The sequence below is a fragment of the Danio rerio genome, chromosome 21 (genome assembly GCF_049306965.1).
Source record: "Danio rerio strain Tuebingen ecotype United States chromosome 21, GRCz12tu, whole genome shotgun sequence".
NCBI classification, from domain to species: Eukaryota; Metazoa; Chordata; class Actinopteri; order Cypriniformes; family Danionidae; genus Danio; species Danio rerio.
The window spans coordinates 9,632,131-9,647,288 of record NC_133196.1 but is presented as its reverse complement, the minus strand read 5'-3'; the positions used below and the strand labels follow the sequence as shown (position 1 = coordinate 9,647,288).

The 15,158-nt window shown below is 31.5% G+C and overlaps 1 protein-coding gene across 5 annotated transcripts in view; it reads right to left on the bottom strand.

Moving 5' to 3' along the window:
* Positions 1-14,563, bottom strand: part of nr5a1b (nuclear receptor subfamily 5, group A, member 1b) — a 40,972-nt gene extending 26,409 nt beyond the window's left edge. Inside the window, exons 1-5 of one of the 5 annotated variants that reach the window (XR_012396511.1) lie at positions 14,421-14,563; positions 13,683-13,801; positions 13,025-13,166; positions 7,079-8,054; positions 3,901-5,354 (exon numbers count right to left, since the gene is read on the bottom strand). Coding sequence is in view for 2 of the 5 variants with exons in the window: in NM_212834.1 (NP_997999.1) it covers positions 7,312-8,054; positions 13,025-13,166; positions 13,683-13,784 (987 nt within the window). In the remaining 3 variants the exon portion in view is untranslated. 5 annotated transcript variants of the gene reach the window in all.
* Between the last annotated feature and the right edge of the window lie 595 nt (positions 14,564-15,158).

Genomic DNA, 15,158 nt, shown 5'->3' with positions numbered 1-15,158 from the left:
CACTGTTCACATGCCTCTGTGTGTGTTTGTGTGTGTCTGAAATGGTGTAATGTATGATTGTAGGAATGCTGCATTGTCAGTGAGGTTTGGAAACACTACAGAGAGCAACAACAGGAGCTCCGAATAGACAAAAGAAAAGGAGTGTATCCTCAATTTCCTCTAAGACAACAAACACTCTCGAGTTTATTTAAAGAGCTCTTCAGGACCACCAAAACTCAAGTGTTTTATTTAAAGACCCCTCAATGCCATAGGTTATAATGAACAGAGCTCTCCGTTTTATGATGCCATTATTCTGCCATGCACAAAAAAAGCTAATGAGCTTGACATATAATATATGTCGCAATTATCTTAAACGTGCACAATCATTTTACAGTTTAAAGAACCAAAAATAAGACAATACTATAGTGTAACTCCAACTAAAACAACAGCAAAACAATTATTGCAATGTAAATTCTGTGATGAGACAATATTTGTAGTAAACAATAGTAACTGAAAATAACTAAATTCATCGTTATTCAAAGTCTCGTTATTCTCGTTATTATATCCTCAGGGGTCCCCACAGCTTAATGAACCGCCAATTATTCCAGGATATGTTTTACGCAGCGCATGCCCTTCCGGCTGCAACCCATCCTGGGAAACACACATACACGCTCATACACCCATACACACTCATACTCTACGGAAAATTTTATTAATTCAATTCAATAATGCATCTCTTTGGACTGTGGGGGAAACCAGTGCACACAGAGGAAACCCACACCAACACGGGGAGAACATGCAAACTTCACACAGAAATGCCAACTGGCCTAGCTGGGACTCGAACCAGTGACCTTCTTGCTGTAATGTGATAGTACTAACCACTGAGCCACTGTTGCCTCCAAATAACTAAATAACTTCTTTAAAAGTCTAGGGTTAGTAATATATGTACAACATTAGTTTTATTATTCATTGTTATTGTATATATTTTTAATAGTTTACAAAAGTAATTTTCATTCATCACTCTATTTGAAATACATTTTGAGATATAAGATGTTAATATTTTTTCATTAATCACCTCATTTTGTCTTCAACTACAGCTATGCATTTAGTTACTTTAAGTGTTTTTTTGTTGTTGTATTTTTATCATTTTTTTAAAGATTTATTTTAAAGAAAATAATCCTTTTATACAGCAATGTTGAATTAAATAGATGTTTATAAATGTTTTAGAGCACTAAATCAGCAAACTATAAAGACATTCTTAAGATGACGTGACATTGAAAACTGCAGCAATGATGCTGAAAATTTCGCTTTGCTTAACAGAAAGATACTCCACTTTAACATATTGTTGTGTGCCAGCATGTATTGATTATTTTTTATTTATTTATTTTAATGGTCACACTTTATACTAAGGTTTCATTAGTTATACTTGCACAGCATTTAGTTCATTATTTACTAATGCATTATTAACATTTAAAGTCATTTTTTAATATGAAATAATTTATCGTGAGTTAACATAAATGAACAATGAACAGCTTTATTTCCATTAACTAATGTAACTAACACGAACAAATACTGTAAATAATGTATTGTTTGTTTAGGCTACCAAATGCATAAACTAACATTAACTAATACAACCTCATTTTAGTGTTACCATTTTAACATTAAAGAACATTTAGCAATATTATTTTCCTTGTCTTGGTGAGCAAAAATCTTACCAAACACAAAACTTTGTTGGTAGTATATCATGTGCAAAACAGGCACAAAAATGACAGTCATCGTTCATCAATCCAATCATCCCCACCAAAACCAGCTCAACCCATCAATACATCCCATTATTTCCAGTTATATACATCACATATACTACTCTAAACCACATATACAAATACATCTTCCTCAAAAAACACAAGAGACATCGCTGTCCACATGCTAAAGCCATTATAAACGTGACAGCGAGCTAGAGTAAACACAGCAGGCCGTGTCTGACACACACACAGAAAAAACACAGACTATCACACAGACACACACACACACCTCCTGTTCATCCATGTCAGCATCATTTCATCATGCCAACTGTATCAGCTCTGTCCATACCAATATTATGTGCATGTGTGTGTGTGTGTGTGTGTTTAAGTCACACATTTATTGCCACATCAGCAACTCGTGTATTTCATGCCACAATCAATATAGATACAAATATATAATGTAATAATAATGTAATAATAATAATAATTTAGTCATATTTTATTAAGAAATGATACTATACACACACACACACACACACACACACACACACACACACATATATACACATAAATATATATACACATATATACACATAAATATATATATATATGTATATATATATATATATATATATATATATATATATATATATATATATACATATATATATATATACATATATATATATATATATATACATATATATATATACATATATATATATATATATACATATATATATATATATACATATATATATATATACATATATATATATATATATATATATATATATATATATATATATATATATATATATATATATATATATATATATATATATTGTGTGTGTGTAAAAAAAGCCTTATATTACCTAATTTGATGATGCTGCCTTCAAAAATATCAATATAAACATCAATAAAATCTGTCTACCTACATCTATGCATACAAAAGCACATGTACACAGTTTATGTCGCTTTAAGGGACTTCTATATGCATGCTTTTTTCTGAAAATCTGCAACTTTCTATCAGTGTCTGGATGTGATAAAACACCCACAGATGTGGCAGAAAGCATTTGCTGCATATTTGCATTTTCTGGTCATAATTCTGACCTTGAAATCGGGATAAGACACAAAATAATAGGAGAGAATTGAATAAGCCGAGAATTAAATAAGCAGTTGTGACCTGCATCAGAGGAAGCTGGGAATTCTTTTGTTGCTGCAATTTTCCTATTTATGACAATAAAATATTTCAGCACCATACAAATGACTGTCAAAGTAAATAATAATAATAATAATAAAGTTGCATGATGAAGCAACACAGACACTACCCAATGGGCAACTTGATGTTAAGACAACGTGAAAAAATGAATAAATCAAAAACACACATCAATTGGATGTAAATTGAATACCTTGATGTCAAAACAACATCAAATATGTATCTAACATTCAATAACAGGACTATCCTTTGACAGCAAGGTAGGTTACATGCATAGTAGGGACACAAAATCTAAATGTGTTATTTGTATTTGAAGCTTTCAGATGAATAAAACCTTTCTTTTATTATAATAATTTGTGTCATTTTTCTGATGGTCTAAAAGTCATCAATGTGTGGATGTCAAATAAACGTCACAGTCTAGACATCAAACTTCCTTTTGAGATCATTTTTGAAGTCAATTAGATGTCATTTCAATATCAAGACACTCTCTGGGTATTTTTTTCCAATTTTAGAAACACCTAATAAATCTACTAAGAAGCATTTAGGAAATATGATGCCAAGAAATGTTATTAAAGGGGTAGTTACACCCCCTAAAATACAGTTCTATTATCATTTACTTGCCCTCATTTCATTTTAAACCTTTTAGATCTTCCTTCATGCTTGGAACACAAATGAAGAGAGTTTTAATCAGACCTGACAGATTTCAGTCCCTTCGACAAACGTCTACTCACTCAAAATTCTTGCTTCAAAATTTTCATAGAGATCAACATATAAATATGTATCAAGTGGTTTTATCCAAGATTTCTGAAGAGACAAGATCTCTTTATATGATGCAAACAGCAATCTGGGAAAAGTAGCCTAATTATACCTACTTGAAAAGAACAATCTTTACTTGTTCTTGCGAAAAGCTTAAAACTCATGGAGCATATTTTAGCCCCTCGTGTGTAGCGTTTTTTTTTTCATGAATACCCCCATTTATTTTTGGGAAGAATTTTCAAAGAATAAGAATAATGTGGAAACTCAGCGTCTGCTTTAAATATTTAAATGACTTTTTAACCCAGTTTGTCCATATATTACCCACATTAAAGTGTGAAACATCCCAGTAAGTGCAAAGACTAATAGGTAAAGAACTACAATCCCATGAAGCATTGCTGCATGTAATGAAGCATTGCAAGTGACAATGATTAAAACCTTCTGAAATACTTTAATTGTATCTGTAGAAATGTTATATTTCAAGTAATGTTAAACATGCAAATAATATTCAACGAGAAAAAAATGTTTACTGTTGCACTATTGTTTTTTCTGAGGTTCATATCTCATTGGTTCATGCTGAGGCTCAATCCTCATTGGTTCTTTGGTAGCTAACAGGTGTCCTGTGATTCTAGAATGATTATTTCAATTCAATTCATCTGTATTTCTACAGTGCTTTTACATACAGCAGATGAAGAAAAGAGAATAAAAAGCCATAACAATATTTCAGATTGTGGAAGATTCCAGTACAGGCAGGCAGATGAGTAGCAGTAGAATGCTGGTGTATTTCTAGTTGAATTCAAACTAATTAATTAATTGGTTAACTAAACGATTAACTACAATAATAGGTTCTCAGGCATCAAGCAAGCATGCTTGAGCTTCCATGACCAAATGACATCGTTAAATTCATGTTATCTTGGATTACAATTAGGGCTGTACAATATATCGTTTCAGCATGTGTGATCATTCGCAATAGTCACATGGCAGGACTTGCAGTATTGAGTCTGGATTATAATTGATCATTTGCAAGTGTTTTTGAGGCCTGTGGCTGTATGAGGGTTTTGAAAGCATTCATGCATAAGAAATTGTATTGTTAGTAACTTTAAATACGATTAATTGCATTGAATTATTTGTATTTTTATTATTTAATCCCTGCACCTGAATACTGTTAGACACGGAAAACTATAAAACACTTTGTTTCAATCGTAACTTTTCCTTTATTGTATTTATCTATATTTTTCTTTTGTTTATGAGATGTTATGCAAATGCACTCGCCTACAGATTCCTCCCAATCAATCTAGGATTCTAAATACTTTCCAAATAGAGATATACAAGTCATCTGGCGAAACTGTTTTCATATCGCAATATACAGTTGAAGTCAGAATTATTAGCCCTCCTAAATTATTATGCCCCCGTATATATATTTTCCTCCATTTTCTTTTTAACGGAGAAAAGATTTTTTTTCAACACATTTCTAAACATAATCGTTTTAATAACTGATTTATTTTATCTTTGTCATGATGACAGTAAAGAATATTTTACTAGATATTTTTCAAGATACTAGTATTCAGCTTAAAGTGACATTTAAAGGCTTAACTAGGTTAATTGGCCAAGTTAGGGGGATGAGACAAATCATTGTATAGCAGGGGTGTCCAAACTCAGTCCTGGAGCGCCGGTGTCCAGCTGAATTTAGCTCCAACTTCCTTCAACACACCTGCCTGGAAGTCTCTAGTAGACCTAGAAAAAGCTTGATTAGCTGGTTCAGGTTTAATTGGGGTTTGAACTAAAATATGCAGGACACCTGCCTTCCAGGACTGAGTTTGAACACCACTGTTGTATAGGGATGGTTAGTTCTGTAGACTATTGAAAATAAAATATTGCTTAAGTGGATAAAAATTGACCTTAAAATGTTTTTTGTTTTTTATTAAAAACTGCTTTTTATTCTAGCAAAAATAGAACAAATAAGACTTTCTCCAGAAGATAAAATATTATCAGACATACTGTGAAAAATTCATTGCTCTGTTAAACATCATTAGGAAAATATTTGAAAAAAAAAAAAAAATTCACAGGAGGGTGAATAATTGACTTCAACTGTATATCGTACAAGGAGAAAGTATCACAATGTTAGATTTTTCCAATATCGTGCAGCCCTAATTACAATGTTCAATTCATGTTTTTTTTAAATCTCTTTATGAATGTTTTAAAGCAACAGATTTTTTTGTCAAATGACCTTCAATGAAAGAACACTTCAGCTGTCTACCAAAAAAAAGCAGTGAATATGGGTTTGGGCTGCACAATATTGGAAAAGTCTGATATTGCGATACTTTATTTTTCTGCAATAAATATTGTGACATAAACACAGTTTCAAGATTCATAGCTCTATTTGGCAGTTTTCTAGGGAGTCTAACATAAAGTTGAATTCAGAGTTATTAGCCCTTTAAATTATTAGCCCCCGTTTAACGGAGAGATTTTTTCAACACATTTCTAAACATAATAGTTTTAATAACTCATCTCTAATAACTGATTTATTTTATCTTTGTCATGATGACAGTAAATAATATTTCACTAGATATTTATCAAGACACTTTAAAACAGCTTAAAGTGACATTTAAAGGTTTAACTAAGTTAATTAGGTTGACTAGGCTGGACTAGGTTAGGGTAATTAGGCAAATTATTGTATAATGGTGGTTTGTTCTGTAGTCTATTGGAACAAAAAATTTGCTTAAAGGCGCTGATAATTTTGACCTCCTTCATTCATTCATTTTCTGCAGCTTTTCCGGGGTTTCCGGGGGTAATTTTGACCTAAAAATGTGTATTTTTATTTTATTTTTTATAAAAAACGGCTTTTATTCTAGCCGAAATAAAACAAATAAGATATTCTCCAGAAAAAAAAAAAAAAAAAACATTATCAGACATACTGTGAAAATTTCTTTGCTCTGTTAAACATTTTTTTAGGAAATATTACAAAAAGAAAAAAAAAATCAAATAACTCTGACTTCAACTGAATACAGTAATAACAATGCAAAAACTCTTTTCTTATTTTGCATTGTCTCGTTTCTAGTCCAAATATGAAAAAAAAAATTAGATCAAGTAAAACTATTTCATTGTTTTCACCTTCAGAAGAGACAACTCAAAGTTTTGAGCTATCTTTTTGAGCTAAATTAAAATAACCAAAATGATCTGCCATTAGGGTAAGCAAATCAATCTTGTTTGCGCTTTAAAATGTAGATATTTGGACTAGAAAAAGGACAAAAATTCTAAATAAGAAAAAAAAAATGTGTATATTGTATAAATAAATAAATAATTAAATGCAATTAATCTGTTACACCCCAAACATTCTATTTTTTTTTGCGGAAATGTTTTAAACTCTCTTAAAATGCTCAGTTACAGGCCTTAACAGCACATGCAAATGACAAACTTTTGCTCTATTATGGTTAAACTTAGCAGTGACTCTACAAATCACATGTGTTCTGTAGCTCCTGGTCAACTATAATTCCGATTCAACATTGCATATCTCACGATGTGACTATTGTAGATGAACAGATTGCCATATCAATGCTGAAACAATATATTGTGCAGCTCTAGGACTGGCCAACCCTTGAATTCAGTGTTCACACTAACCTTAAGCTCCTTAAAGAAGATGCAGCTTCGTGCCCACTCCACGATAGAGAAGAGCGTCTGGTCGGCCATGTGGCACATGAGGCCAAATGTGCTGAGCCGCTCGGGTTTGGCTGCGAGGCGGGAGCTCTGCTCCTGATTGGCTGCCGTGCTCCGTGAGTTCTGCTCCTGCTGCAGGTGCGCCAGGTGAGCGCTTATTTTGCTTTGCACCTGGAGCTCATCCTGCTCACAGCGAACAAACTCCAGAACCAAAGGCGGCACTGTTAAACCCGGTGCCACCACCTGCGGGCTGCTGGACACCCGTGTTTGCTCGATATACGTGTAGCCTGGCACTGACTCTGGGGAGCTGGCACTGGTGTAATGCTCTGAGCTTGTGTAGTGGTCAGGATACTCAGACTTTATGGCACGGCTGGGCAGATTTGGATAGGGGTATTGTGCTGGGAGAGGAGTGTGGGCCGGGATGGGGACGGATAAACTCAGGGAGCTGGATGCGTAGAGGCTGCGTTCGTAATCGGTGGGTGCCACAGAGGTGACGATGTTCGGATGGGTGTTTTTCGGAGCTGGCACAGACAAAGCTGTGCTGAAGGTGTAGTCAGGTTGTGGTGACGTCAGCAAAGGGGGTGTGGCTTCCATCTTTAAGCCACTGGCCCGGATGAGAGCTTTCTTCTGCTGCTTTAACGCCCGGTCTCGCTTATACATGGGGCCGAATTTGTTGCGGCCTCCTCGCATCCTATCCGCACGGACAGCTGTGAGCACAAACAATGATATATTACATTATACATCATAACTTTTTATTATTTTATTGTTATTAAATTATTATTATTATTATAAATAATATAGAACACTGAAAGCAAATATATTCAGTAGAAGTCAGAATTATTTGACCCCTGTTAATTCTTTTCCCCAATTTCTGTTTAACGGAGAGAAGATTTTTTTTTCAACACATGTCTAGACATAATAGTTTTAAAAACTCACCTCTAATAACTGATTTATTTTATCTTTGTCATGATGACAGTAAATATTATTTTACTATATATTTTTTCAAAACACTTCTATACAGCTTAAAGTGACATTTAAAGGCTTAACTAGGTTAATTAGGTTAACTAGGCAGGTTAGGGTAATCAGGCAAGTTATTGTTTAATAATGGTTTGTTCTGTAGACTTTAAGCTATATATTGGAAAAATATATAGCTTAAAGGGGCTAATAATTTTGTCCTTAAAACTGTGTTTAAAAAATTAAAAGCTGCTTTTACTCTAGCTGAAATAAAACAAATAAGACTTTCTCCAGAAAAAAAACATTATCAGACATACTGTGAACATTTCCTTGCTCTTTTAAACATAATTTGGGAAATATTTAAAAAAGAAATAAAATTCAAAGGTGGGCTAATAATTCTGACTTCAACTGTATATTGAAAAAATTTTTGTATAATTAAGAACTAAATAAACAACAAATATAATACAATATAACAAATATTAAAACAGTATGCTGCTTGCATAAATAAAATAGTTCATTATTTATAATGCTATATACACTGTAAAAATAAGCGTTATTTTACAGGTAATTGTCTGTATTTTTACAGAATTTTTCAGTTTTTTCATTATACAGTGAAAAACCTGCTTTTTTACAGATATTTTATGAAATAAAAAACGCTTAACATTAAATTTACAGTTATTAATGCTTGTATTTTAGTATTACGCTTAATTATTTGTTTTTTTAAAGGAAATGTTCTGTATATTCAGAGTAACACGTCATTTTACGTTATTATTTACAGATTATTCCTGTAAAAATAGGGAAACAAAAATTTTATCAATTTGTTTTTAGTGAAGACAGTAATTATATGAGGATTAACGTCCGGTTAATAATGTCAAATAATAGCCTATTGTTTGTAGGCTGCATATAATGCATGCACTGTAAAATTTAAAATGTTTATTTTACTACTCTAACAATATTGCTGTGCTAATTATTAATCACCAGTAATCTAGTGGCTGCGGATCGCTGGAAAACTACACACGCTACTTTAACAAACTACAACTCCCGGCATGCACCTCGCACACCCGGGTTCCTATTTCTGACTGATTACACACACAGTCAGAAGATCTGGACTGATTTCAAGGACTACAAACTTAGCAAACACAGACACATCGTTGCTGAGTCTTAAACTGTTTAGTGAGCATTACAGTTTTACCCCTTTACTTTTACATTGTTTGCCGCCTTTGAGCTTGGGATTATCTGTGCACCTGTTTGTTTCTGTTTCAACCTTTAATTGCAAGACGATTCTCTTAATAAATTGCTATTAGATCCTCAACTTTGTTGTGCAGGCATCCTTACATGACACTAATCTTGTTTTTGTTGTTAAACCATGACCAAATATGTTTTTTTTTTTTGAAAGAAAGAAAGAAAGAAAGAAAGAAAGAAAGAAAGAAAGAAAGAAAGAAAGAAAGAAAGAAAGAATTAGATATATAACAATTTTTTATTTTTTCAAGCAAATTTGTTTTTGTTTTTTACACATTCTAAAAAATATTTGTTAAACTAAATTATATTTTATAGTTATATTTACAGTGTTTTATGACAACAGCAATAATTTGTACCTAAGATTTTTTTAATCATACTTTAGAATATTTTATTGGAAAGTGGAAAAATGTATGGAATATTTAAAGATTTAATGCATAATTACATGAATTATTCTGTTTAATCACAATAATTAATGTGTGTAATACAGTAATAACCTGCATACTTACAGTAATAATCATTATAATCACATTAATTAATTTGTATAATTGCATTAATAACCTGAAAATTACAGTGATAATCTTAAAAATCACACAAATTAATCTGTTTTCCCAGTGCTGGGTTGCAGCTGGAAGGGCATCCGTTGCATAAAATATATGATGGATAATTTAGTGGTTCATTCCGCTGTGGTGACCCCTGATTAATAAATAGACTGAGCCTATATATATATATATATAGTAATAATTTGAAAAATGACAGCCATAATCTGTATAATTGCAGTAATAACTAGTAAAATTGCATTAAGTACCATTTTTGTTCTTTTTTTTTTCAAAGTTTAAATGCAAATTATCAACAGTGATAAACTGTAATTTAATAATTTTTGATCATAAAGTATATTCTGTATTTTTAGTTTTTGCTCGTAATTCTGTAAAATAGTTATTTTCTGTAATTTAACAGAATCTCTCAGGAAGCCCTGTTGCTAGTCTTTTGACCGTTTTTTAACAGATTTTTTTTACAGTGTATGCATATGCCAGAAAGGAAAGAACAATTAAAAAGGGGTTTTCACAGTAATGCCATAGAAGAACTGTTTGGTTGTCTATAAAATAAACCTCTAAATGGTTAGCTGAAATAGTTTCTGCATTCAAGCTGGATATGGTTCTCTAGATTCGGCAAACAGAAGATGAATGATAAAATATAGGACCCTTTCCTTAGATGTATATGTTAATAATGTCTCTGTATTTTTTTTCTCCTGCTTTTTCTATGTCCACTTTGTTTCTTATTCCATTAGTCTGGCAGAGATTATTATCTTTTTTGATGGTGCTATATAATTGCTGTATTGTTTGCTAGTGGTTTGGTGCACTTTGTTTTTGGTATCAGGTAATAACACTGAGATAATTTTGTTAACACATGCATGATGCACCATTTGGTATTATGTTTTCATAAAAACCTCTATAAATAATGTACAAAATTATAATAAATAAATAAACCTTTAAGTGTAAAGTGTTTTTTTCTGAAGAGCCATTTGCTGAATGAGAAGTTCCCATGCTTATTAGAGGTTCTTCATAGAACCATTGAACCTGTATCTGCAAGTTAGTTACATCATACTACCTTACTTAAAAGGTGCATATTAGTATCCACATGTACCTAAAAGTACCACTATGGACCCTCCAGGTACAAACATACCATTTGAAAAGGTACTGCCCCAGTGACAGCTCCTGTACCTTTATTTCTGAAAGTGTATACTGTTTTAAATCTGCACAACTCTGGTTTGCACTCTTTGCCATGTGCCCTTAAGTGCAATCATATTGTTTACAATTTTTGTAACATATTTTTAAATTATATTATATGTGTAATTGTATTTATTGTAATTTCTTTTTTAAATTATTGATATTATATGTTAGGCACCTAGGGTCTGAGAGTAACGCAGTTTCGATTCTCTGTATGTCCTGTACATGTGGTTGAATTGACAATGAAGCTGACTTTGACTTTGACTGGATGCTAATAAGAACCTTTATATTTTAGAATAAAGGTATCAATATCTTCCATATCTTTAAGGATTTCTATGTTGAAATATACAAAAAATAAAAAATTTAAATACTACAAGTAATGCAGATAATAATAAACTAAATAAAATGTTTATACAAACATAAAGATATACATTTTATTATAAGATTAATAAGTTCTGAGGTGGCGACCCATGTTGAATAAAGGGACTAACCCTAAGGGAAATTAATGAATGAATTATACCCTGACTGTAAATGGTCATGTGATACCAATTAATTATATAATAAAAATATAATAAGTATAACAAACATAATAATAAGTATAATAATCAATGAATAATATCACTTATTGATTGAATATATTGATATTTAAACTATGAATATCAGTTGTTATAAAATAATGTTATATAATAAACAGAGGGAAAGGCTTTCCAGTATAGCATACTTCAAATTAAATTGTATTCTGAAGTAAATAAACATGTTAATTACAAAATGGTATTTGTGGAACTCTAAATAAATAATAAATAAATTTTTAACGCCGTTTTGTTTCTTTGTTTCTTTTGTTATCATTATTTTTAAGAAATGGCGGGTCCAGTTCGACAAGCATGTGAATGTTGCTTCTTGTCTGTTTCTCTAAAATTCGTCCTTCTATTAACTCACGAACTAGTTAAAAATACCATGATAGCCTGAGCGATTAAAAATAGAGCCGTGCTTAAAAGAATACTTAACCTTGATCCAGAAGCAAAGCGCGCGCAGCCGGTAACGCAAAGGTGCCTGCAGATAACAGCGACCTTGCAAAAAACACTGCATTCTTTTTTTCACGGCTGATTTTTTTCGACATCTGAAATGAATCAAGCTGCAGCGATTTAATTTCTAATTCGTTTTTTTAAAGGGTCAACATGTCCTACAATATAACAATTTTCAGCCAGCTGTACAATAAGGAAATGTATAAATCATACCACAATATTTGTTTTTTCTAATGATATATAATATATAGGCTACCCTTATTCTGTAAGAAATGCTTCCTAGCTTTAAGATCTTAACATATTTTTAAGACTGCATTTTTAGATTCTTGATCATACTTATGTTTATATTTTATCATTTTTCTGTGTTGAATCCTTTGCATGTTTGATTTCTCAGTTGTAGCGCTTATAAAATGTATTATTATTATCATTTAAATTTTATGAAATGTATAAAGTATACAATATATATATATATATATATATATATATATATATATATATATATATATATATATATATATATATATATGATTTTTTATAAGATAGTATGCAACATAAATAAACAACTAGACATTAAAACATAACCAAACCATAGCTTAATTTTATCCGGAAATATTTACAAATGCAGCAATTGCATTCCTCTAAAAACAGGCTATTTGTTGATTTAGTAATATAGCCTACTTAATGATGTAGTTCTCTTTATTAAATTGAATCAGGGATTAAATAAGAGAATCCGCTCACCTTCCAGTCGCATCCCGACGTTGAGACATTTCTGGAAGCGGCAGAAAGGACACCGTTTCCTCTGGGTTTTATCAATCTTACAGTCCTGACTCTCTGCACATGTGTACCGTTTGTTATTCTGTACGGTCCTTTTAAAGAAACCCTTTAAATACGGAATTAAAAGACGTTAGTAACAATAAAAGGTAGTATTTATTTTAAATATTACATGTATTTCCATAAGCCGTTGTGTTTTAAATTAACGAATACATAATTAAAATAATCAAATTGATGTATGTATTTGTTTATTGCAGCTATGTCATGTAATAATCCTTCAGTTAAGATCGCATTTTCTTAATCGTGAACGTTCTAAAAAATGTATAGAACGTTTTTCAAACATTCAGAACACGTTCTAAGTGGAACCGATTCCAAAATAGAACTTTTCTTTTTAGGAGTTGTGCCTTTTTGATTCGATTATTTGTGTAATTATATATTCAAATTCAAGTTTTCTGTACACTTAAGGTAAAAATACTATTTGATTCGTTCATAACATAAACATAGGCTTTGAATTAAACATGTAGCTAAAAACAAACGAATAAATCCAGTTAATATAGAATAACGCCGTGACATTTTAGATAACCCGAAGCAACTTAAACTATATTTTAAATGGTTGACTTAATACCTTGCAGCTTTCGCAGGTTAATAAACCATAATGATAGCCAGAAACTTTATCCCCGCACACCGGACACATCTCTTCCAGGTCCGCATCATAACTGTAGTCCATCCCGCCCCGCCGAGCGCCTGCGCACACACACATATAAAACACACTTCAAATGAAGCAAATATATCCTCTCATAAAAAAAAATTATAATTTTATATTGCTTTGGAAATTAGTACATGTTCTTCCGATACATAATTTGCTTCTTGTTTTGTTTTTAAAGCACCTAAATATATATATATATATATATATATATATATATATATATATATATATATATATATATATATATATATATATATATATATATATATATATATATATACACACTATTTAGACTATACCAGATTTTAAAATTATGAACGACTAGGTTTCAGATTAATTAATAAACAAATTGCACGATTAAGACTTTCAATAACCATATTTAGTATATAGGCTATAAAAGCAAATTTATGTTATTTTCATTAATAATTACATATGCATGATTTTGATAACGCATTATACTTGACACATTAGCTTAATAATTTATGTCTAGGCTCAAAAAGGTTGTAAATTAATTTCTAAAAAAGAAGAAACGATTAAGATAGTAATAATAAAAACAATGTAATGTGCCAAACTGTTTTATTTTGTTTTAACTTCTTGTCAACACTGATATAATGTAATAAATAAAACGCAAAGCCCTCCAATTGCGTGAACTCTTACCTGTCAGTGAGTCTCTGCTCCTCTGCGGTGCTTCAGTGCTGCTGATCTCTGCGTCAGGGATGTAAACACAAGCCGAAAAAACTGCGCGATCCTGCGGCTTCAGTGTGCGCGTGTTTCCCCGGTAAAACCCGAGTGGTGTGTGCGAGGACAGAGCGAGGGCAGCAGCTCTTTAGTGTTTGGCCTCGTGCGTTCACACAGCAGACATGCCCTCATATTCACTCACACACACACATACACAAAAGCAAAAGAGTCACTGAGCGACAGGAAAAAGCGCCTATCTGCAACAGGTTGCCTGAGGATTGGGAGGAGACTAGAGATATTGAAAATAAACTCCAGAGAATAATTACAGGGATTTTGGGATTGAAAACGACTACTAATAACAATAGTAATAATGATGATTATGATGTAACCATGCAAATGTATCCATCATTATTAAGGATACATCCTATTCATTATCGGCTAATGTAAATCAACAAATCCAGGAACCTTTAATATCTTGACAACTTTTAAAATGCACAACATATTAATTATTGGGTTCCTTAGATTATTAAAATGTTTTTAACATTAATAAAAATGGTTCTTTTAAGAAATAATCATTGAGAGGGGTATTTGTTTTTGAGAAAGGTATAGGATGAAAAACATTTTGCATCCTTAATTTGTTAGGCTTTAAGTCTATTATTATTATTATTATTATTATTATTATTATTATTATTTCAACAATAGGAATAAAAATGAACA